This window comes from Centroberyx gerrardi, chromosome 1 (assembly GCF_048128805.1).
Source record: "Centroberyx gerrardi isolate f3 chromosome 1, fCenGer3.hap1.cur.20231027, whole genome shotgun sequence".
NCBI lineage: Eukaryota > Metazoa > Chordata > Actinopteri > Beryciformes > Berycidae > Centroberyx > Centroberyx gerrardi.
The window spans coordinates 7,934,084-7,959,388 of record NC_135997.1 but is presented as its reverse complement, the minus strand read 5'-3'; the positions used below and the strand labels follow the sequence as shown (position 1 = coordinate 7,959,388).

At 41.0% G+C, this 25,305-nt stretch overlaps 1 protein-coding gene across 1 annotated transcript; it reads left to right on the top strand.

Annotated features, from left to right (window-relative positions):
* The first annotated feature begins 15,874 nt into the window (after positions 1 to 15,874).
* On the top strand, positions 15,875 to 22,937 carry fgf7 (fibroblast growth factor 7). Its single transcript, XM_071901511.2, has 4 exons — positions 15,875 to 16,015; positions 16,532 to 17,192; positions 21,338 to 21,444; positions 21,628 to 22,937. Exons 2-4 carry the CDS (start codon positions 16,907 to 16,909, stop codon positions 21,841 to 21,843), a joined length of 609 nt encoding a protein of 202 aa, XP_071757612.1. The 5' UTR covers positions 15,875 to 16,015; positions 16,532 to 16,906; the 3' UTR covers positions 21,844 to 22,937.
* Positions 22,938 to 25,305: the final 2,368 nt, after the last annotated feature.

Sequence of the window (25,305 nt, the reverse complement as noted above, 5' to 3'; positions counted from 1 at the left end):
ATCTGATAGCTATTTTCTATTAATCCATTTAAACGTTGTGTCTGAGACACTGAGAAGTCTGAGGTCTGGGGCTTGTTGGAGACCACATCAGGCTGGTTATGAAACACCCAGAATGAAGTTAAACACTCCACATCCTGCAGCCAGACAGGAGACGGGTCAGGATATTACTACTGGACTGCCTCACTTCCACAAAGCGAGGCTGATCAAGTCCCACTGCCTCTCTCTCTGAGCCACTCTCCACTCTCCTAAAGTTCTGCCAGACAATCATAACCCTCAACTAGAACTAGCTCTTAAAAAAAGTACGCCACCACTTTTGTCCTCTTCAACTTGACTCCATAATGTCTGCACATCAGGGTCGGGGCCATTCATGAATTGAATTGAGAATGCGTGGTAAATTCCAAATCAATTCCTTGAGTTGGAATTGGAATTGAATTGCATCCAGCTCCAAGGAAACAGAAGTGGAATTTCATGGAATTTAATGGGAATAAGTTGTTTCCTGAATTGAATTCCATTAAATTCCATGAAATTCCACTTTTAAGAGAGGTTGTCTTAACTTGTTAAACATTATGAATCAAACATTATGAATCAAATAAAAGACAAAATCAAATACATTCAATCATAATGTATGTATTACAATGACATGTTATGCATCAAATATCACCTGAAAGGCCCCTTTAACATTTTATGATATTCAGTATTGATAATATATAACACTACACGTAATCTCAGATATGTGGTAAGAAAAAACCAAAAAAATTCCAATTCCTCAGTTGAATTGAATTGAGCTCATTCATGAATTGACCCCCAACCCTGCTGCACATCATACTGATCGATCCAACTGATGCCCTTTTGCCACAGCCACATCTGTCTCTTCCTTCTCCTCCGCTGAACCTCTCACCCAGCTGTTTGAACCGTGTCAGCAAGAGCATCGCAAAGAGCTGCGTTCATCAGACAACTTTCTTCACCCTCTGCACATTTTGCAGCATTACTGTACGCATCTGTGCGCAAGCTCCTTGAGCCGGGGGACAGATGAGTGGCGTGACTGCATAGAAGTCACAGCAGAAACAATATTGATGAGCGCTGAAGCTGACTCATGCACACTTCCCATGTTATAGGATCACATGGTCCATAAACGGGGGAGTATTTAATCACCAGAACGTGAACTGGTGTGTCCAATTGCTGAGTAAGGCCAGGAGCGGAGTGGAGAGGGAATATAAATCTCCAGCTTGCATGAATTGTGTGATTTTGAATACTGGATGGAGCCGGTGATTTAGAGCAAGCAGCGTTCGCCCAAGCAGACATACTGCACCTTTCAAAGAGATCCAAGATTCACAACATGCAGCAGACAAATCTGTCTCTTCAGGGAGTCTATGTACATGTGTTGTCGTTGAAAATTTAATGCAAGTTTTCAATGTTATATAAGGGGTGAAAAATACGTTTGCAACCAAAGGAAACATTTGCATGCTATATAATTTTTTGCATTTTTGCATCATGTGAGTGGTTTTCCTTGCAAATGCTGTAAATATATCTGTTTGTGGGGTGCAAATACACCACGATGTGAATCCCCCCCCCCAATGTCCCACCTCCACACCCCCAGCCGTAAAGGTGTGAGGTGTGTGTCTGAGTGCGACGGGAGCGGGGCGGGCGGTCCTGCAGTCCCGCGAGGTGATGAGGCCAGTAAATCTGCGCTGAAGGGTGGTCTCTGAGCCTGCCCCAGCCTTGGCAGGCCCCCTGGGCCCAAATTGAAAGCAGACGTGTTTGGAGTTCATTCTCTGAGTTACTACTGTTCAATTGTGATTTACAAGAGTGTGTGAGATATGGAAATCTCTCACGCAACTCTAGATATGGGCTGAGTGAAAGCACATTGTGAAACAGGCCCCTCCGCCCTGTGGGAAGGACTAATCTGTAAACGCATGCTATCCCTCCATTTGGCCAGAACTGTTTATTCAATGTTTTCATCCTCCCAGCCTGTCATCTTCTCAAGTAGGGAGCAATGTCTTCTTGGGCTAATGGAAAAAGCATGCCGGCAATACGAAGCAGCCTCACTCTCTCTATACATTATGCAAAAAATGTCAGCTCTTTGTTTGGGCAATTAAATAAAAGAATAAAACAAAAGCCTCGGTTAAGAGGTTCATGGTCATTACCAAAGCAGTGATTCATTCATATTTGAAAATATAAATGATAATGTATTATATGTATTAAATTGCAGAAATAATGACCAGTTGAGATTCTGCTTGCATTATTATGTATGTTATTATATAATTTAGATAATAAAACTGATAAACACAGATGGGGCGAAATTGCAAGTGCACTTTTAGATGAACCAAATGTTCTCCATCGGTTAGTTGAAAATAAATAAAGCTCTGACTCTGTTTAATCTGTGGTCAATTAGAAATATTGTGTATTTTGTTGCCTGTTTTTAACACCACTTCACTATGCGTGCTTTGTTACTAAGAAGAATGGCAGTTAAGGGAATGTTTCAAGTGCTTTTTATGACTAATTCCCTGCAACAGATGTCATAGGTAAACAGAAACACATGTCGCCTTCCAAAGTTCAGCAGTTTGTTTTGTTCGAGCAGACGACAGCGGCACACCTTCGGTTATAAACCAGGCCAGTTCAGGACATAACTGTTTTCAAAAGTTATTTCCTCTGGCCTGTGGCCTGGCTTCTCGCATGCATGTTCCCTCACATGGGTCCCTATTTGACATATGGCAACACACACACACACCCAAACACATAGACACACACACACACACACACACGCACCAGGCTCTTTCTTCTTGACACCACCTGCTCTACACACGAACATCTCCTGTTTATTTATCTCTGTCTCTCCGCAAGAATCTCCTCTCTCTAAGGGAAGTCTTGGTTTCCCAGACGATAGAGGGTTTTAATGAAACACTCAAACTGTGACCTCTGATCTTGCCAGAATAATGCTAACATGGAGAGATGAGGTGGAATTACAGACAGGAGAAATAGCGGGGGAAAAAATGGTGTCAAGCCATAACATAGACCATTGCCCAATTACCAAGGAAAAGGCCCAAGCTCAAGGCCAATCTCTTACTGGAAGAGAGATGGAGAGAGGGTTAGGGTTAGACAGAGAGAGAGAGAGAGAGAGAGAGAGAGAGAGAGAGACAGACAGACAGAGAGAGACCGTATGGTTGGTAGCAGCTAGCCGACTCGCTGCTGAATTAGCTGCTATCAGGAAGAATTCAGAGGGATAATGTGTCTGATCTCCCTCCAACATCAGCTCCTGTTCTCCAGCTCCGCTCTGCTTCTCCCACCCCCACCATTAAAAAGACATTCATCCTCAGAATGAGACAGAGAAAGAGGCGAGACAGAGATTGAGAGTCACCGTTATCTAAAAGCTACAGAGCGTGGTGCTTTACTTGTCAGAAATAAAACCACATGGATACATCACATAGACATGGACAAGCCTTGGCGCGTGCGCACACACACACACACACATACACATCTGACATTTGTATAGACAGCCCCACAGTTAACCTCATGTTATCAATCATAACTCTGTTCACAAACAAATAGACGTGAGCGATGACTAGCTTGTGGATGCAAATAAACATGTAAATACCACTGAGATTATGTTCAGCGTTGAAAGCAAAAGATGTAAACTTGATAAAAAATTTGTTTTGCTCCATGTTTTGAAAAATGGTTACCATATAAATTGGAACTTGTATGTGTGTGTGCGTGCACTCGCGCATGCATGAACTTGTCAACCTTTCGTAATGAGGGTTATGAAAATAAAACACAAAATACTGGCTCTCGTTAACTTCTGTCATAACACATGACACAGACATTCCTATCAGAAGCCAATGAACAGTTGAGTGACTCAGTGTTATGGTTATGGCTCCACTAAAGCCAGTAGCTATGAGAAGATTAGGGAAGACTTCAGATGGATCCAAAGCGAGCTCTGCCCCAAAAGGAATTTTATTCGGCCTTCCACCGAAGGGAGATTTATTTTGATCATGAGTCCTTTCTGCTTATAATATTCAGTAATTACAATAGCCAACACTAAAGTGAAGGACAGCTAATGAGAGTGTGTGCATCTACCTTTCGACTGGAGGTGTTCCCACTCACTGGTTGGTCGGAGGTCTTGGCTTCCTCCTGCTCCTTCTCCCTCTCTGGCCTCTCCTGCTGTCTGTGTGTCTGTGACAAACCCAAACCACACCACAACTCAGTCTTTCCATTTAAGGGGTTCACAGAACACTCACTTACATTGTTTGTTTTTAGGCTTTGTTTTTTTGTTTTTCAGCGATTCCAGTTTCAGGTCACAAATTTTATTTTTGCATCGTAAGGCTGCACACGATTTGTGTTGCCCAATTCCAGTTATACTCTGGAGTGAAAAGTGAGAGCAGTAATCAGCAGTAGCACCACAAGCTGTCATGAAAAAAAACATATTAGTGTGTGTACAGTACACATGGTTATTTTGGATCCTGGGAGTCAATTATGAACTCTTACCCATTTATTCAGGATATCCTGGCTGAGGCTAAGTGCAACTGTCACAGAGGTAATAAGAGTTATGGCCTAAAATGACCTGTGCAGGAAAGAGCGCTAATATTGTGAAGTGTCAGAATTGTTAATTGTAATGTCTTACCTGTTGTGGTCCTGATGATGTTTTTGGCTTCGCTCCTCCATTTCTCTGGGTTTAGCTGAGAGACACAAGTTAAGCAAGTAGATTCTAATGGAAAAGTTACACTGAAGCCATCATTACATAATGTGCATGTGTGTGTGTTTGTGTGTGTATGTACAGTAGACAGATGCATGGGTTGGTACAAATATAATTTTGTAGAAACAAGCAAGAAATCTTGATTTATATAGCATGTGAAAAACTGAGAGCAAGAGACACAAGATTCTGTGGTTGAATTTGATGAAACACAAATTAAACTCTTCAGCTGTAATGCTGTAACAGGCACAGCTTATCACCCATGTAACGCCGTCCCAGCTGTGAAGCCTCGTCTTGTTAAGGTGTCTTGCCCAGCCAAAGTACAGATTTGAATCCCATTAAAAATCTGTGGAATGACTTGAAGATAGCTGTTCACAGAAGCTCCCCATCCAACTTGACTGAGTTTGAGCAAATCTGCAAGGAAAAATGGTAGATATTCCCAAAATCCAGAAGTGTGTGTCTGTGTGCAGCCATTGTTGTGATTTGTAGCAACAATGCACTGACACTGGATTTTATTTTCAGAGAGTTGATACCCGTCACATCTTGTGCCCTATTTTTTGAGTCACAAGCTAATTGCGCATGGCTAGATGAATGACGACAATATCCCCTTAACTTGTTTGTATTTTCTATTGCCATGAAAAGTCACAGGTCAACAGGCAAAACGGTGCATTTAGTGAAAATGTTTGTGGCAACTACCTAGGCTAACTAAATGTTATAAAGCCTGCAGCCTGCATTATAGCTTTTGCATTAAAATACATTGAAAAACATTTTTTTACATATATTCAATAAACATACATATGAATGAATACATGAATGAATGCTATGAGAAATGCAGAGTGTCACAGGCATGCTGACAGCAACATCATGTTCTGTCTGGTGCAGCTTCAGTACTTTTACAGAAAACTCCCATTTGTCAAAGAAATATTCCTCATATTCCATACCTATGCTGATAATAAGCTATCAAGCCCCCAGAATACCAACTCTGGACACACTGTCTAAAACACTTTTGTGGCCCCACTCCCCGAACCCCCCACCACCCCGCCCCTCCTCTTCACACACCCTCTCTGGTGCCAGGTTCATTAAGTGCCCCATTTACCCCAGTGAAGCCCCACGCATGGCTCTGTTCATGAAGTTAATAGGCTTGGTGTGTTTGAACCTCACACGTGTTATTATCACTGCACCCCGCTGTTCCTAATCCCACGCACATGATTGGACTAGAATGTGGAGCACTGCGCCTAGATGAGCCATGGCATTTTATTAGAATGCTATTTGTTAGTCTGTTTTAATAAGGATGTTGTTCAGGGGGCGAAACATATGATTATTGTAAAACAACCTGCACACCAGCTGTATAGTGACGGAGACAGAGGCAGCTAGAAAGACAGAGAAGCGACAGACAGACAGACAGAGAAAGAGACAGAGAAAGAGTGACAAGAACAGAGTGAGACAGAAAGAGAGACAATCACAGAGAGCAAAAAGAGAGAGTGAGACAGAGACTCAGGAGAAGAGAGAGAGACTCATCTGGAAGCATTTTGTGTCAGCGAGGAAGCCAACTGCAGCTCTGCAAACAGCGGTGACAGCAAACTCTGAGAGGACGAGTCTAGTGTGACACATTAATGCAAGATAACTCTCTCAGCTCTATAGGCTGCTGGAAGTCATTATGGTCACACTTTATCTGGATAGTCCAATGCTGATACTCAACTTGCTATCAAATGACTATAATGTGTCACTAAAAAGTCTACTGAGTTTCAGGTGAAAGTCACAACAGTGTGAAAAGTAGTCGACAGATAATCAATGTGTGTGTTAGGGTTAAAAATTTTGGTCAGGGTTTGGGTTACATAGCCTGTACAGATATTGACAAGTGACACTTTGTTGAATATCTACTTTTTGACACCTGATAGTTAGTTGAATATCAGCAATGGACTATCCAAATAAAGTGTTTTTGTCATGAAACATTATGACACAGCAAGACTCGAATAATCAGCAGTATAGTAGCCCCTTTAGTAGTCGTGCATGCAATGAAACAGCAACAACAAAACTATTCTCAATGTTATCCATTCTTACTGTACACTTGTCCTGTCAATGCCAGGATGTATTAAGGTGCAATGAGAATCACATTTTCCAAACTCATGGTATTGTTCAACAAAGGGCAAAGTTACCCAAAATAGTATCACTGTATCTGTAAGTTTGACTAACGCCCTTTGAGAAACTGGCACCTTGGATATCAACAGAATCAAACCGTTTTAGATATCCAATCTACTGTCTGGAAAAAATGACGCTCTGATTGGTTGACAGAATGCAATGAGGCGCCACATACTGTCAGACAGCCAGGGAAAGTGTGGCTGGAATAAAATAACAATAATGCGGTTATTTGCAATTTCTCACTTCTCTCCTTGTCATGAACATGCTCATTAGTTTTCATCAGACACCTAAAGTTAAGTGGGAAAGATGGGCAAATAGCGAGGGATTTGGTCTGTGTGTGAGTAAGGTAGAGAATAAGACAGGAGGGGGGGAAAGAGAGAGAGAAAGAGAGAGAGAGAGAGAGAGAGAGAGAGAGAGAGAGAGAGACCTCCCTGTTGATAATCCTTGACTTGTACTTTCCATTTGGCATGGATTTTGCCATGTGTTATTTAAATATTTAATGGTTTTCACAGTAGGCATTTTTTTTTTCAATAAACAGTTTACTTTAGCGCCAACTGTACCGTGAATGTTAGAGGCTTCTGGTTCAGACATGATGGCTGATAGAAAATGGGCGCTGCTTTGCATGTGGACAGGAACACTGAGTTTAGCAGAGCCAATTGGCTGGGAACAGAGAAAAGGGCACTAAAGCAGGAATAACAAATTAGATGAACCATCACAAACAAAAGAAGCGATACTCCTCATGTTCGAAATCCATAGCAAGCTTTTCTTGACTTAAATAAAATCAGATCAGTGCACTGGATCTTTAAGCGACAGGTTGGGATGTATAAAAGTTTGATTTTCCTTATACTGCTATCAGATCCTCAAAAGCAGATATGGAAGTAGTGAGATTTACATAGTAATTGGAAATCTACGTAGTTACAATCCCGCTGTAATGTGCATACAAGCAGTATAAAGAAATGGAGAAGGAGAGAGCGTGAAATAGTAATACAGACCCAAATTTAAATAAATGCAGCCACAGGAGACACATAACAGCAATTTTCAGGTCAAGTGCTCAGCAATCTGATCTCATAAAATCCGATCTTTAGAATCAGATCTTTAAAGTCACTTCAAAATGACAAGTGTAAACCGTAGGCTTTTTCCCTGGAGCCACTACTGGTCATCTGAAGGTTTAGGTGTAACCTCAGTGCATTTGATCTTGTAAGAGCCCACTGGGACGGGGATCTTGTGGATCTGGAGGTAGCGCAACACCAAAGGGCTCTGGGCACATGGCTTGAACTCTGGACCGGGCCTGCCATGACGGGACTGGACACACACACACACACACACACACACAGACAAAAATGAATGCTTAAAGCAGCATGTCACCTAAAATTAATTATTTAAGCTGATTTATACTGTGCATAATCTCATCCACATGTCAAGTCTACTTTTTTCACAATTTCAACATTTTTACATCATTGGTAATGTAAAAATCAAAATAGAGAATTACAAACAAATATACAATGCATTAAAGCCTGTGGCAAAACAAAAACAACTATATAATATTTTTTTTTTACCTATTTGATTCTTGTCTGTTTTATTCTCATGTAATCTTGTTTAAATTCAGGCTTGGTATTTTTTTCTTGCCTTATTGACTTTTAGTTCTTGTTTTTATTTTGTTTGTACAGAACTGCTTATAACACAGTTTTGAAAAGTGTGACATAGATAAGATTTATTATTCTTATTTTTATTATAATCATTCTTATTCTTATTAGTAGTATTAGTATTAGCATTATACCCAGGGTATAGGAACAAATAGAGTTCAGATTCCCCAAGAGACATTTGCACCTTACAGCGCAGTCTAATGTTTACCTGTCTCTTTCTTTCTCCTTCTATCCTGGTATCATTGAAGGAGACTTTTTTCTTGTCTCTCTTGTCCGGCACAGTTATGGTCAGCTTCCTGGCTTGAGAAGCGAGCTCCTCAGAGTCCTCTTGTGGAGCTGGAAAACAGACACACCAAACACAATCATTCCTCCACAAACTTACACAACTGATCTGAAAGCAATCTCTGGAGTGCTTTCCATTTGTTCAATTATAAGCATTATATTTCCTACTTCACAATTTTTCTCAAAACAAATAAAAAATATAGATTTTCAAAAGGATTTTTGTGAGCCAAAATTGACTTTGCAGTCTATTCTGTAGGAAAATTTAAGACAACCCTGTAAAACTACTAATCCGTCAAGGTACAGTTTATTCAGCCTCTCTGATACTGAAAGGATTCGAGAAAGACTGTGGCAGCATAATATAACCAGTAGCTTTGGATGCCAATTTGTCAAGGATTATTTAAGGGCCCATTTCAATCATTCAAAAGATAACCCTGACTTCTATCCCTCCACCCGATGACCCCACCCATGTCTATATAGATAGGTTAATTGATTGACTTGGTAATGGAAAGGTTGGCTATGCGGTGTGGAGATGATAAATGGCTGCACAGTATGACTGTCCCTGCTGAAATCCCCCTGACGCCACTGCTCAGAGTGTCTCTGAGCGCCAGGGTCAAACAAACACACCGGCCACCCTTTATACAGGCAGCTCCATCCCTTCTAAACAGGCATGCACTGAACAAACATACCACCACTACCCCCACACACACACAGGCATACAGTATGTGCACATATGCATGGAACTGACCCAAAAATACACACGTCCAGGTACCGCCAAGAGCAATCTGAGGGAGGATCAAAGAGGATCTTGTTTGTAAAAGAAAATTAGGGAATTTGTAAAGAATTTAGATTAGATATTTTAGGTGACATAATATGAGGGACAACAACAATGTAACTACCCTAAAATATGAACAAATTGTTCAGCGGGTACTGACAATTACAGGGTGCACAAAATGACTCATTTAAACCATACAGCACAGCTGGTACATTTTTTGTATGGGTTTACATATTTTTTTCATTTGCGTTGCAAGCGTTACAACTGTGAGCTGAAGTAGAGGTTTCTGTATAAACCTTCCACTGTCCTGAGTCAGAACCTCGCTGCTTATTTTAGAACCTCTTTCTCCCTTAAAGCCACTAAGGCAGAGTGTGTTTTTACAAGCTAGGCTCTGCTTTTTCTGATACATGAACAGATATGGTGAGCAGCTAAGACTGTGATCCCTAACAGCTGTTCCTGCATTAGGTGGGATCAGAGTATTCCCCCGACGGTGGAGCACAACGCTGGTTCACATTCTCTAACAAGGCCTATTACACCAGCCGTAATGCACAAATGAACAAACTTGCCTGCAGCATCGTGTAATGTGCCCACAAACAAACACACACGCATGTTTATACACAAACTTCTTAAGTGAACACTGATCCTGAATTTAATTTTATCACAGTAACATTCAGCCCTTCATGTGCTGCCATAAAATGATCTGTCCTGTTTTGACAGTGGAATACAGGTATTAACATGACATTTTCACAATGACTAGGTTTGGTGTTTGGAGCGAATAAAATCCAAACATGTATCATTATGCAACCAAAAGAGACATCCATGCTGGTAAAAGGATGTAGAGAGGGAGGTTGAGGACCATTAGCAGTGTCCAACTCACACCTCGGCCCAGGCCGCAGCAGCAGTAATTGACCTGAGCTGTGTCACCTTTTACTGCGCTAACACTCAGTGTGTCAACTGGACCCAGGAAGAGACGCTTCAAAGAGCAGAGCAGAGCGGTAACCCCACATCTGCAGAACAGTGTGTGTGTGTGTGTGTGTGTGTGTGTGTGTGTGTGTGTCTGTGTGCGTGTGTGTGTGTGTGTGTACGCGTGTGCTGTGCCCTCAGCAATAAGGACAGAGTACGGCAAAGCCTGCTGTCACACACAGAGCTTCACCATTCCTCTTTGTACACTGCCTTAAATGGTGAGTACACCCTCAGCACTACAAACAGTTTCCAATGTAGTTTTATTGAGACAATAGCTAACTTGTGAAAATGAATATTTGGACACATTTGATCAGTTTAAAACAAAAAAAAACGGAACTGAAAAATACAAAGGACAAAATCATGTTTGCTTTGGTGAGTTAAGTGAGTGGAGTTAATTTTTCTAACCCTGGAAGATTGGAAAAGATCAATAGCTAGATAGCTAAATTAAGTTGAGTATGAATCAAAGAGTAGGTGAGATTGGCTTGAGTGAGACAAGACCTTGAAATACGCATGTCTCAAGTAACAAGTGGTACCGAACTGTTTTCACGTGCTAGTCAACTGTTTGCAGCTATTTTACAAAAAACCCTATGTTGAAAAAGTTTAACCATTGTGCCATGTGCCATTGTGTGTGTGTGTGTGTTTGTGTGTACAATATGTGCACGTGTGTATATCTGTGTGTTTGTGAGCTACGGTTATTTATAGCTGGGGCTAATGTTGTGAGGCTCTATCCCTAGAGATCCCCAATTATCATGGAATTTAGAAAGCAAAAGCTAAACCCAAACAGTCTAAAAACAGAGCTAAGAATAGACTGACCTTAAACATAATCCATTCTCCAAGCATAAATGTAGTCATATCACTAGAAGACAGGATAAAGCATCAGACACACACACACACGCGCACACACACACACGCACACACACACACAAACTCACACACACAAAGGCTCTTCTCTCTCCAGGAATGCTTTTAGAGTGTTTGAGAGCAGACAGTGTGTGGAGGCAGATGTCTCTGCAGTAATAGTGGAAACTATCATAAATTCTGGATCTAGCTCCATGTGCTAAATGCACTAGAGGTCCTTGAGACGCAGCGCAGTGATAAATCACAGAGCGATATTCCCGTCCTGCAAATGAGGGATTGGAAACAACTTGTTGAACAACTGCTTATCTGGTGAGCCCTCAGACAGTGAAATGATGGTGTGATTTGCATGGTTAAACTGTGATAGAAAGTAGTGAGAAATGCACCTCCTGGAACAGGGAAATGTATGTCTTTATGTGTGTGTGTGTGTGTGTAGGTGTGTGTGTTCTGCTTCTCCTATAACTCCAGACCTACCCTGTCTCATCTAGCCATCTACTAAAAAACCCAGTGCTACTATCATGCAAAAACACTCGAAAACAACTCCAGACAACTCTACTAAAAAATAAATGGAAAGTTGGTGAGGGATAGTTAAACATAAAACCTAATTGTTTTAAATAAATACTCATTTTGAACAAGCAACAGTAAAAATGAGACCAGCTAATGGTAATACCACTGAGGGCTTAAGCTGGCTGAGGCAGGCAGAAACAGAGTGAGGCTGCTAGTCTGGAGCTGGAGGTCAATCTGAAGCTGGAGCTGGAACAGGATTGAGTTCATAGTGAGCTTGCATGCTTGCGTGTTACACTGCAATCATCTGAACCCTCTCAGACTCTATTGGCTGTGGCAGCTTCAACAATGGGAATCAATTAAAAGGAGTTGTGCGATTTTAAACACTGACCTCCGGTCTTCAAACCAGCAAATAACTCAGAGAGAGAGACAGAGAAAGAGAGAGAGAGAGAGAGAGAGAGAGAGAGAGAGAGAGAGACAGAGTAGAGAAGAAAGAGAGGCGGGCTGATGAGTAGAGGCATACAGTCATTGAGAATTAAAGAGGCTCACTCACGCAGGTCTACTGCGCCTGCCTTGCGGCCACGGCACTTCCTATGCTACTGTAAACTACAGACAGTTCTGGGCCTTTGATCCTTGAACGGCAGCAGGCAACCATTCAAACTATAAAACCAAACTACCTGCACACACACACACCCTCACACACATGCATGCATGTGTGTGAGGTTCAAGTAGTGAATCATGATCACATATTAATCTATATGTAAGTGTCAGCTGAAGCCTCTCCACTCTATAGGTTTAAGAAATTCCTGGAAACAATTGTTTTCCAGGAACGTCTGTAGCCTTAAGAGATTCTTACAGTGGGTTAACCTTTACTATTTACCATACGAACATTGAACAAATAATACTAATACTAATAATAATAATAATAACAATAGCATAATAAGCTTTATTTATATAGCACTTATGTGGAAGCAGACTTTACAAATGGCTTTACAAGAAGGGATAAAAACAAGAACAGTAAATGGGGAGATAACAATAAGCACAAGCAAGAGAAAATACAATAAAGAATAGATAAATATGTAAATGAAATCAGATAAAAGAAAACAGAAACAACAACAGAATAAACAATTACGTAAAAGCAATTCTATGTTATTTAGAAAAAAGTCACTGATATCACCAAGCAGCAATATTATAACATGTTTGCACTGCATTTGTACGAGTGAATTGACGAGTAAAACTACTAGCTAACTACTAGCTATGAACGCTCTGGAAAACATCTCCCTGTGCAGAAGATGAGAGTCACAAAACTGACAACAAATCTGACATGTTGTAAAGTCTGTGGGAAATTCACAGGGGATAAGCCTGAAGATCTTTAAAGGAGTCAGAACACAAACATAACTAAGATGTTAAAAGGGAAAGTTGCCTTTTCAGTCCAATTGGCCTGGTTATTGTTATGATCAGATGTTATTGTTTGTATGTTCACTTCCATTGCATGTAAAGTCTGCCAGGGCCACCACCGCCTCAGCCTGCTGTCCCATAATCATGAGAGGTCAAGGACGCCGTCCTTAACCTGTGAACTGGGTTCTCTTGTAAAACTCTAAAACGGCAGCCAGGCTGAGTAAATTTAACGGCTGCAATCAACTATTAAAGATGTGTTCCAGCTGCATGCTCAGATACTGTTGGGGCTCTATTCAAGTTTAATCAAGCAAGCTACATCAGTGTAAGTTTTGACATTTTTACATCACATGGTTTAAAAGTACCACAGGCACATTCGAATTCAGTTGCAATTTTGAAAACACAACCCATTCCCCTGGTCAGCACGTGGATGTGATTGACAGCAGGGGAAGTGACCCTTCCCTAAAAGGTTATCTGATTGGTTGGAACAGCGAGACATGCAGAAGTTTTTTGGAGCAAGTAGTAGTCTCATGAAATTCTCATGAATCACTTTGAGGAACTTTTTTTTTTTTTCAAAATTCAAACAAAATATTACCTAAAAAGTCTTACTTTTGCCAACTTTAATCAGAGCAAAAGAAATATTTGTGTTTCATGGAATTATATTTCTATCGCGTTACGTTCTGGAAATCCATGATGATCATCAGTGATGTTAAGTTCTGGAAATCCATGATTTGGCATCAAGCCCCCTTTCCACTGAGGGCCAAACCTGGTGCTTGAACTTAGTTCCAGAGTTCCTGACCCCTTTCCACTGGGTTGGCCTAGGCCAAAACAGGGCTAGTCCAGGAACTCAAGCCCCACTACTTGGGCCTTCCAAATCCTCAGGGCCAAAGCTGTTAGCCCTGATTCTTATACATCATCATATTCTATATTTTTTCAATTAGGGGGTGTTGCTTAGTAACGTCTGTAACTGAGTGCAGCCATTCCTACATTAATGAGCATCTACCTGTTAGAAACTAGGTATGTTAATTCTTAAATCTGCATTACTTTCAGCTGACTTTCATTGCTTTGCAGACTGTTACAGGTTGGAAACAACTTTTTAGCCTGATACCATATATAAAAACCAACATTGGTCTTATTTAGCTGTCTAGAAAATACCCCAATTACTATCACTCGCTTTCCAAGTTTGACACACACAGTAGTAAAGGACTAATGGGGAAAAAAAATGCCTTTGCTTACGCAGGCAAGGCAGTTTTTTTTTTTACTTTAATGCCTTCAGTAGGCGTTTAAATCACTGCCTAGCAATGACACTTTGTGTTTTTATGTGAATGATGTTAGCCTCATCCTGCAACCTTCTTCTTTTTTAAAACTTCCCACAAAGCAATTAAAACTAATGTTAACAATTATATGGTACATTTGACAGCAGCGTTGTCTGCCATGTTTGATGACAAGCAGTTGTGTAAGTTAGTTGTCATGGTTACGCGGGGACCAGGTTGCTCAGTGGAAACACTTTAACAAGTTCCAGGCTAGAGTTCCTGGGCCAAAGTTCTTGTGCTTTTGGCCTTCAGTGGAAAGGGGGCTATTGATAGTGTGTCCAATCTTCCACTGTTTGGATCTGTAATCCAGTGGCTGTCTGCAGTGATGTGTTGTGCGCTGTTCCCCTGGCCCATCCATCCAACAGACGAGAGTGTGAACTGTCTCTGAGGTGATAGAAGGGACAGATGAACAGGCCACAATGACACCTAATAGATCAGGCCTTTACGACCACCAGTTTAGCAGATGAGAGGGAGGCCTGCTGCGGCCAGAAGTCTCTCTCTCTCAGGCCTGCAGCCCTGACCTCCCCAGGGGAGCGCGTCATTAGGGCCCATATAAACTTTTGAAGTGGTGAGTCCAAGTAGAGGCCAGGTATGTAAGGCAATAAATTGTGGCTTTAAATACAAACACGAAAAGTGAAAGAGTGCATGACCCCTGACACAGAGATGACTACTTCTGAGCAGTTATGTCTTCTGTTTTTCTCCCCCTCGATGGATACCTGCCAGCCGTAACTTATTGCTTCCCCCCCATTACTCTCAATAAGCCTGCGAATTGAGGCAATTCTTTGAAGTTTTTTGGCTTTGAGTCTATAAATCCTTCCTTACCAATGATTCAGTGCAACAAAGTATAACCACTAATTGATTGTGACATTTTAAATGATAGGGGAGAAATTCCTTACAGCTTTGAAATCACAGCGAATATCGTATTCATCACTTGGGTAAATGTGAGTCACTATGAGACTCTTAACATGCACAGCATGAACGTATTTAAGAGCAGGATGTTTGAGAGAGGCTGTAGTAAGTTGTAGAGTGACTGTGCATGCAAATGTTGGAAAAGTATTCGGGAGTGCATACCAAGGAAAGCCTGTTATTCCAAAAGTTTATAGCTCCCTCTCATGTCCGGTGGGCGAGTGACAGCGAGAGGCAGGCAGAGGGTGTTTCTCCACTCCATCTCGGCCAGGGACAGCTGACTGGCTGGGATCTAATTGCTCTCAAGTGAGGTCAGCAAGAGGCATTTATCTAGGCAGAGTGCACAACAACAGTGGAAGATGCACAAAGCCAGCCTGCCAGAGTCAGGGAGACATCCATGGGAAGTGACAGAGGCTCTCAGCTCCTGCTTAGCTTACCAGCATTACTGGGCTCGGTTTACAACTGAGTCTACAGCTCTACAACTAAAGAGTCCACAAATTAAGACTCTTACTGAAAGGGAATACACCTCTTTCAGCTCCCATCATCACTCACAGCACATGTAAGTTATTCAACTGGGCTTTTTTTTTTTTGTTTTGTTTTACAGCAAAAGTAGCATAGACTTAAGTTTGCTTGAGATGTACATGTATGGTAGAGTGGTTTTACTGAGACATGTGCATGTTGATATAGAGGGGATTACAGATGAGTGAAGCCAACTATAAAGCATTGCTAAGATATTTCACTGCTGTGTGTCCATGACAAGAAAACACCTCAGAGAGTTTGATTTACTGCTAGGAAAAAAAGTACAATACATATCGGTATGAACTGAGAAAAACAGATACTCTGTTCAAGTGTTTAACATTCAGCAATTTACAGGAGCTCTAATGTGCAATTATGTGAAATTTTTATATGAGAATTTGGCCAAGAATGATTTAATTTTTTTCTTGAAAATACTTCAACAAAAATCTTTCAACTTGTAAGTGTACCTGTAAGTATAATTAGTCATTTTTTAGCATTCTTCAGACTGCATTACCTGGAATCAAACCCGCCTACTCAAATCCATTCTTTTTTTTCATAGTAAAGTCCTGCATAGAAGTTCCTGAAGTGGATTATGATGTCCCCTCTTGGACTATGGTCCCAAGAGGACGGTGCAGCCAACGCACACAGTCAGTGAGGATTAAAGAGAGACATCAACTCATAATCCAGCCACCCGTCTTCTCCAGCCCATTCTCCAGCCTCAGCCAGCCTCAGCCAGCTTCAGACTGCCTCCTCCACCGCCAGCCTGTCTCAGCGTCTCACTAAGAGTCCCTGCTGCAGCAAGAGGGACACGCAAGGCCACAACAAAAGGGTCGCAGGTCAGGGGTCAGGGGGTCGTGGGGCAGAGGGATAGCGCGCAGATCTCTATCTCACATTTCAGTATGTTGTTCATGGATCCCCACTGCATTGTATTATAATGCGCAAATGGATGCTGACATGGAACCTTCCAAATCTGCTCTCGGGACTGTACGTGCACATGATCTTCCTGTTTGGCAGTGTGTGTGTCGCCTGTAGTGACCGCACTCCAGAGCAACTGGCCGCCATCATGAACTGCTCCAAACACGAGCGCCACACCAGGAACTACGACTACATGGAGGGAGGAGACGTGCGCATCCGACAGCTGTTCAGCCGCACACAGTGGTTCCTAACCATTGACGACTACGGCAACATCAATGGGACTCAAGATCCCACCAACTGCTACAGTAAGACTGACTTTTATTTGTCTGATTATCCCTGTGAGTTTCTTTGCATTTGATGCTAATGAGAATGTATATTACAAAAACTCATATATACTGTGCCTAAAAGTAAGTTCCCAACATACAATGAACTTGGATGTAGGCGTATACTCAGTCCTAGACAGTGAACTGGCTGAATTTGGTGGTGAGATCTTTGCAGTCATTAATGAGCCTTTGGCCCATCAAGGTGACAGGAGCACGTGGGAGGTGTTATTGTCCAATGTTCCCCACAGTGTAACCACAGTGTTAATGGGTCATGTGTCTCCATAGAGTAGCCAAAGTGACAGAGGTAAAGTGAAGCAGGTGTGGGCTTTGGCCTGCCCAATCATAACACCATCTAAACACAGTCTGTAATGAAGTAAACTAAAGGGGCTTGGAGGCTGATGGGGGCCAGGCTTCTATCAGCCCAGGCTCTCACTGGCAGACTCACACTTGCTCAGCCGTATTTACTCTCCCACAAACCCACAGTGTCAGAATGAAGTGTAGGGACAGAGACATGGCAGAAATAGAAATGGAAAGACTAATCATATTCACCTTCTGAGCTTTTCTTGGAATGTTAAGTTGGCATCTTGCACAACCATGATTAAGGTTGTCTCTGTTTATCATAACATAGAGACAGCCAACCCTACAGCCTCTGGTGTTGAACCACCAAGGGGACACATGGCATGTCATTTGAGGGAACTCTACACTGCATTTCACAGAATCCAACTGCATAATTATCCTTATAATAAAAAGTATGGTTCAAAAACATCAAAAGCAAAATTTGTAAAGTCATGCGTGACAATTACTATTGCTTATTGGCTAGCCACAGTAAATCATAAAAAATGTTGCTCTAGAGCCAACAGTGTTTCAATGGTCATTAGAAATCTCTTGCCATGGTGGGGATGTTTTGGGTAGTTATCATTTCCTCCTATCTGACAGTGCGGCTGTAGCTGGAATGCTGGCATGACAGGGAATGCCTCTAAGTGGATGGGAAAGATGCTTGCGCAACAATTGGCGATGAAAGGCAAAAAAATTGATACACCCAGATGTGGCTGACAATAGCACGCAAAAAGCACACAGAAATATGCCCAACGAGCCTTTGAAGAGACCAGCATAGTTCAGATATATACATAATAAATCACTGATTCATACTTGTTGGCTGCATGCAAGCCTTGAAAAGCCTACTGCATAAGGCTTTCACAAAAAAAGAAAGCCAGAAAATAAAGAAACCAAAATGACAAACTTGGAGCAGCATGATTTTTGGCTTCCACAGTCCCTGTGCCCCCACAACAAAAATATATAGCCCTATTTCCAGTCAACTCATCTCTTGCAACACAGCAATTTCAGTTTTCATTCTGAGTTTACTACATTCCAAAAGGATGTGCAGATCACAAACTCAGTGCTTATCACTATTGTAATTAAGCCATTTCCTTGCACCTACACTGTTACAGAGGACTAATCTAAGAAAGATTGATATGTGTGCATTCTGGTGGGGGGTATTGTAATACTGTGTACTAAATCAGCCCCTCACACTGGATAATTTCCTACTGAATGTGTAAACATATCCTCTAAACCAAACAAACAGGTTAAGTATGAGCTAATGGAGGGATTCATTCCTAACCAAGTAGTAACTGGTAATTACTAACACATGCAGGTTTGGGTCAAAGTGAAAGACACTGGAATAGCTAAATTCTGGGAATAACCAAAGTGTGATAATAATATCAATAAAAGTTCATGCCAAGCCACAGCCAAATGAACACAAAAAACTTCAAAGTAAGGGAAGTTAGGGAAATAAAGATATGTTTTGTCCAAAAGTGTTTCAATGCAAACAAGGCCAAAATTAAATTTGCCTTTGAAGACAATGTGATTAAATGTTGCAACATTAGTTATGGTAATTGATTTACTAAACATTACGTGCTGTCATACAATAGTTATGTTATAATATGTCATGACAAGGTTTTGCAGTATGTACCATAAATAAATGTAATAAATGTAAATCGCCAGTTCGGTTGAACAGGAATCCACTATTCCTAGAAGTCAGCTACATCCTTAACAACTAATATAAGCACTGTGAATCCTACTTCTATCCAGAGAGAGCAGAATTAGGGATCTCCCTTAAGTTAGTTTACTTAGCCAGGGGCTTGGCCAGAGAGTGAAGACAAATCCGTTCAAACTGAGGATAACCGCATATACTGCACAGCCAACATGTTAACGACGTGTGTGTATTTGTGTGTGTGTGTGTGTGTGTGTGTGTGTGTGTGTGTGTGTGTGTGTTTGTGTGTGTGTGTATGTGTTTCATTCTCTCAGAGTCCACCAAACAATTGTAGTTGTGACGCTTAATATTATGACAATACCATTTTTGTGCTTTTTGCGTTGGCAGTTCTGTCTATCTCTAATTTCTCACATCTAGCATGGGTGCTGCGCTCCTACAGCATAAAACAACCACACAAAAAAAACACTTATCATTCCTGTCCTGTTCCTCCTGGAAGCTTTCCATTAGGACAGAATCCCAACTTGAGGAACAAACATGCAACTTAAACTTCCACGCCGATCTACTGTTGCCATTAATGAATGATTCAAGAGAAAATGAATGGGAAACTGCATGAGTTTCTCTGTAGGTGTCAGAAAATTTCAGTTTCAGTGTTAATTTGAACTTTGGAAGCACCTACACGTTAAGTCGTGATAAAAAAAAAAATAACAGAGTAATAAAAAAGCAAGGTTAAATACATTTGACTACACAGTAAAAGAGCAGTAATATCAAGTCAAATATCAAGTGCAGGTGGAGCACAACAACATTCCATGATTGGGGGACTGCCATCTGTTTGTGATCTGGCAAACATTGAAGCGCAGCATGCTCAATGTCAGTCTGAACAGCTTTAAGAGTTCTTCCCTTTCTTTCTCCCTGTCTGTCAAATGTAAGAATTTCTGCAATATGTCTATATTAACAATACGTTCTCATATCCCCTAAAAACCCAAGATCTGGACCTTGTTGGAGTCCTTGTTGACATATATTTTTGGGGGTTTTACTGTCACCAGTTTCAGGTTTTTGAGAATGTGAGCATAACTTCAATCACAAGAGTAATGCATATGGAATATACTGTATGTAATAGGGTAGTTTCTATAGCATAAACTAAACAAATAAGATGTATTGCTAGTTGGAAGCTGTGCAGTAAATTGGAAACTTGATTTTAAATAACCATGCCAAAGCCTTTTTGACAGGATCTGATGATTCCTGTGACTACGGGTTTTAACGTTACCACGAGTCTTAACCATTTTTTCATAGCTCTTTATTGAGCCAGGTAGAGCTTTTTGGATCTGTGAAGACCTAGGTGTGCATGTCTGTTAGGTTAAATGAGCAAGTGACATGTATTGTAGCTTTAAAGTCACACAGGACAAGTAACGGGCTAATTCAGCTCAAGGGGAGGTGAAGCAACATACTCTTCAATCACTGCTGAGATTTGACTGTATTGTCTAAGGACGATGTTTCTCTTGGGATATTTCTGAATGTTACACTGTGCACCTAATCTGAATTTCTTTATGTGTAAAGAGGTAATGAATATTTTAGCTTTAACTTATCGAAACAACACACTTTTTTGCATTTATTCACTTTATCACGAAATCTAGACACTAGATAATGAGTCATATCACGTATTTGCTTTCTACAAAAAAATATAATTTATGGAGTAAAGAATGCCTCCTAGCGTATTCTGACATATATGGTAGCGTGCCATTCATTTTTAAGATGCATCACAAAACAATCACGAAGCCAAAATAGTTTGGCATGAGTTTTTTTACTCTCCCACAGAGTTGGAGAGCACGTCTGACGCGTAGCGTGCAAAGCACATGCAAGGAGGTAGTTTTCTCAATCCCAGGGGAAGGAGGCCTAATCTGTCTCCCATATGTGCCATGGCATAGGCTGTGGTTTGTGTAATGGCCACCCAGGCCAGTTAACAAGGCTTGAATAAAGCCAGAGGGACCGCAGACTGATTAACCACAGGAACTTCCATCCCGTTTGTTAATGAAGATGAATGCTGAGCACAGTGCAGCGCTGGAGCGAAGACTGGATGTTGATAGCCTGCTATCTGTGCTGTACTGCCTCTCAGTCTCCTAACTGTGTGACTGTCTCATAGGTATCCTGGAGATCAGGACCGTGTCCGAGGGGGGTATACTGGCTATCAAAGGGGTGAAGAGTCAGTATTATATCTCTATGAACAAGACCGGACAGCTGCAAGGCAAGGTAACATTTCTCCTCTGTGACAAAAGCTATGCACTGTTTTCAGCTAACCCATAATTAAGCAGAAATAGAACAATTAAGGCAAAAAAAATCCCTTTGCAAAATCATGACCTAGAATTTACGGTAAAAGCTGGTGACACAGCAGATTGTATATAATACTGCAATGTTTTTTTTAATCCTTTTCAGAAGATCTACAATGACAACTGCAACTTCAAGGAGGTTTTCCTAGAAAACTACTTCAATGCTTACTCCTCCGCAAAGTGGACTAAAAATGGCAAGGAAATGTTCATAGCCCTGTCTCAGAAGGGACGGCCACTGCGGGGGAAGAAGACCAGGAGGGAGCACATAGCATCTCACTTCATCCCTATGAAATGCAGGGAGGAGGAGAGGAGGGTGGACTGACAAAGTAGAGGACTGATGAGTGGTAAATCGTGTATGATTTCAATCACATGTTATATAAGCTGCCGGACACAGAACTCATGTAAACTCATCACCGACATCACGCTCCACTCTCCTCAAGTTGTAGATTAGTTATGTGATGTTCCATAACATGTTGTCATTTTCACAACAACAGATATCAGATGGGCGCATTATGAACTGGTAAAACTACTTATCGATTGCCATCAGATAATCTTCTGTTAAAGATCTCCACACAAGAAAGTACTAAAATATTTGAAATGAAATAGTTTCAACCGATATACAAACTGTAAAACCACTAAAATCTACTCAATGTCATTGTTATTGTGAGTTAAATATTAGTATATTTCCTTATAAAACAGTTCAATATTTTCTTATAAAACAGTTAAATGTATTATACGCAGTCAGGACTGTATATTTTTTCCCAAGACGATCTATGCCTGGCCAGATATGCAGACCTGTACGATCAGCAGAAAGGTCCAAAACAGAGATTTGGCTTGGACTAGATGTGCTGAAGCAAGCTGGACTTGTCTTTTCACGGTACGAGTGCTCGGAGCACAAAAAACAGAGGCACAGAAAATACGATTACAACAGCACACATGACATTTTATAGCCTATGTGGATGATCTGTAGTCCTTCATGCATTGTAGGCCAGACTCTGGTCAAATGCATTATAGCTGCTCACTGACTCCCTCTTCATTATCAAGGTGTGATTTTAAAATGCTAGACTATTCTGCTGCTGCTCCAGATTAAAATACAAAGTGAACACCATTTTAACTGTGTATGTTATGCAATCTTTTTTTCCCCATCACAGTTAATGATCATATAAATGTATGACATGGAATTTTATTCTGTCCCTCATATGTAAGACAACTATTTATTTAAGGAGAGCTATTTTTTTATTATTTCTGTTGAGACATTCCAAGTTTTCACCAAATACGATTAAGATCCGTCAAAAAAACTTCAGCAGTACATACCAGAAGTTCAATTAACACAACACTAGAAAAAATCACCTACTCATCTCATTCTCAACAGGCACGTCTCTTAAGCTCTGCATGATATCACTGCAATATCTCAATACCGGCATATAGCAATATGTTATCATTCATTGTTGTAAGTTATTTGTGTTATTTATATAAAAAAAGAACGATGAGTTATTTGGAGTGTGCCTCATTTCCTTACAACGTGCATTCCTCTACCTGGATCATTTGCAGCGCCGCTGTTTTTGTTGCCGTCGAGTATTGAAGATACATCAAAGGTATCGAAGCTACATAAGCCAATGCCCCCATTCTGCCACTAAGTATGAGTCCCTGAAACTACGAGGCTGAGCAGAGAGCTGGAGTAAGATGAACTAAGAATTATTTGCTGCCGACACACTGCGATAACAAACTCAACACTCCATTTAGGAACGCACTCTGTACTGCAGTCCGGATAATAGATTAGATTTAAGAAATAAACTGATTTTTTACAATCTGCATGCCTATCTGATAAGAAAGATCACCTCGTTACTCAATCACAACATGTTCCATAACCGCAATCTCAGGTCTGATTAGGCCTGATTATTAAGCAATGTATGATAATATGATAATACGATAATACGATGATGTATAACCAGAATTTACATGACCTGTTATTAACTGTTATTAACTGTAAATGTAACTTATTAGAAAATGACTGATTCAGGATTAACCTTTGGTTATCTTTTGATAAAATCAGACAGTCATTCACATGAGTCTGTAATAGAGAGCAGAAAACTTTTCACACATTAAGCACCTACAGCGTTCCAAACTTTGATTATACTGGATTTCTCTGGAGATATTAAGCAGTCCATTTCCCAGCTTAGCTGACTAAATGACAAGATAATCAAATCTGTTGACCTTGTCTTTGGGAAGATTAAACACACATTGCAAAGAATAGTTTGGGAAAACTTCAGTGTCCTTGGACAATCCTAGACACATGATATACATGAATAGCATCATTCAATCTGATAAGGATAGTTGAGATATGGTAATACTGCACAATTCCAGGATAAATCTGTTAATTTATGCTGGGATAGATAAAAATATGTCAACATGGTCAAATGTTGTAATAATTCCCTCATAAGTTTATATTGTATTGAGTGAAACTGGAGTCCTGTCATAGCGCAGCCCAGTACTGCAGACGTACTGGCAGGCTGCCACACCACACATACACACACACACACACACACACACTCACTCACACGCACACACACAGAGCTTTACCTTTTGCTTGGGTTCACATCTGGCTTGGAGAACCCCTGTCAGATAAAGACAGTCAAATTGAGAGAGCAAACCCCTGAAATACGTTTGACCCAAACAACATCTGAGCAAGGTGAAGGCTTCTGCCAAGTCACGCAAAGTTAGTCTTAGCAGATAATTTGTAACATGCTCAAAATGTAAACACATTTCAGACTCAAGGCTGTGTATTCCCAGCAGGACGGAGAGCGGCTGCAGCCAACAGGAGCGAGAAACAACTGTCATAGACATGAAGCCACAGACTTCCAAGGAAACAGACACGTCACGGGCATGTCAGAAACATAATTTATGCTCACAAGGTGTTCCAGGACTGACATGTTTTGTTTAATAAAATACTCACAAATCATTTTTATACAAACCTTTACAAAATGTAGGTTCCCACGGCCACTTTTGTTCATCTGCTGTATATTAGAGTTATCAAATTATTTTGAAATTGGCCTAGAGTCTCCTTAATAATCAAAAATATTGGCTTATAATTTTGTCATTGAGTGGAGACAAGTTGATTATTTAACACTAAACAGCTTGTCTAAATTAAGTATTATTAAGAATTAGATAATTGTTTACCCGATTTAGTTACTAATCAGGTCAAATGTGCAGATTAATCCAAAACTCTGTATTATCTGGTAGCGCTTTAATATTTACCGTGGTCTTCTGTGGTTTTAAAGTACTCGACAAAAGTGCAATATAACAAAAATAAAATCTGTTTGAGGCAGTATTGTAGTTTACTTTTCTTCACTTCTACTCTACGCTTCCTTGGTTCAAAGAAGCAGCCGCAGAGCTACTGTACAGCTTGCTGGAGCGCCAGGGATGAACGATGACTTGAGGCAAAACCCTCCACTTGTAAAAGTCAAGTGAGGTACGATTTATACTATTCGGTGCAACACTTTGGAACAGCAGTAGTGCATTTGCATTTGTGTGAAAGCATGTACACACAGGACCACATGTGTCCTATATTACTACCAGCATGTGCAGACAAGGGCAAAGTCTAAAGGGAGGCTGGAGGAAGTCTGATTCTGGTTGTGGACGTCGAGGTGTAGCAACTGCCGCAGGAAAAGACGGAGTGAGACAAAGAGACGGGGGGAGGATGAGAAAGTAAGAGAAGTGAAGATGAACAGGGAGGGAGCATGGGGAGTCACGTGGGAGGTGGAGAGGTGGTCTGGGGCTAGCGGGA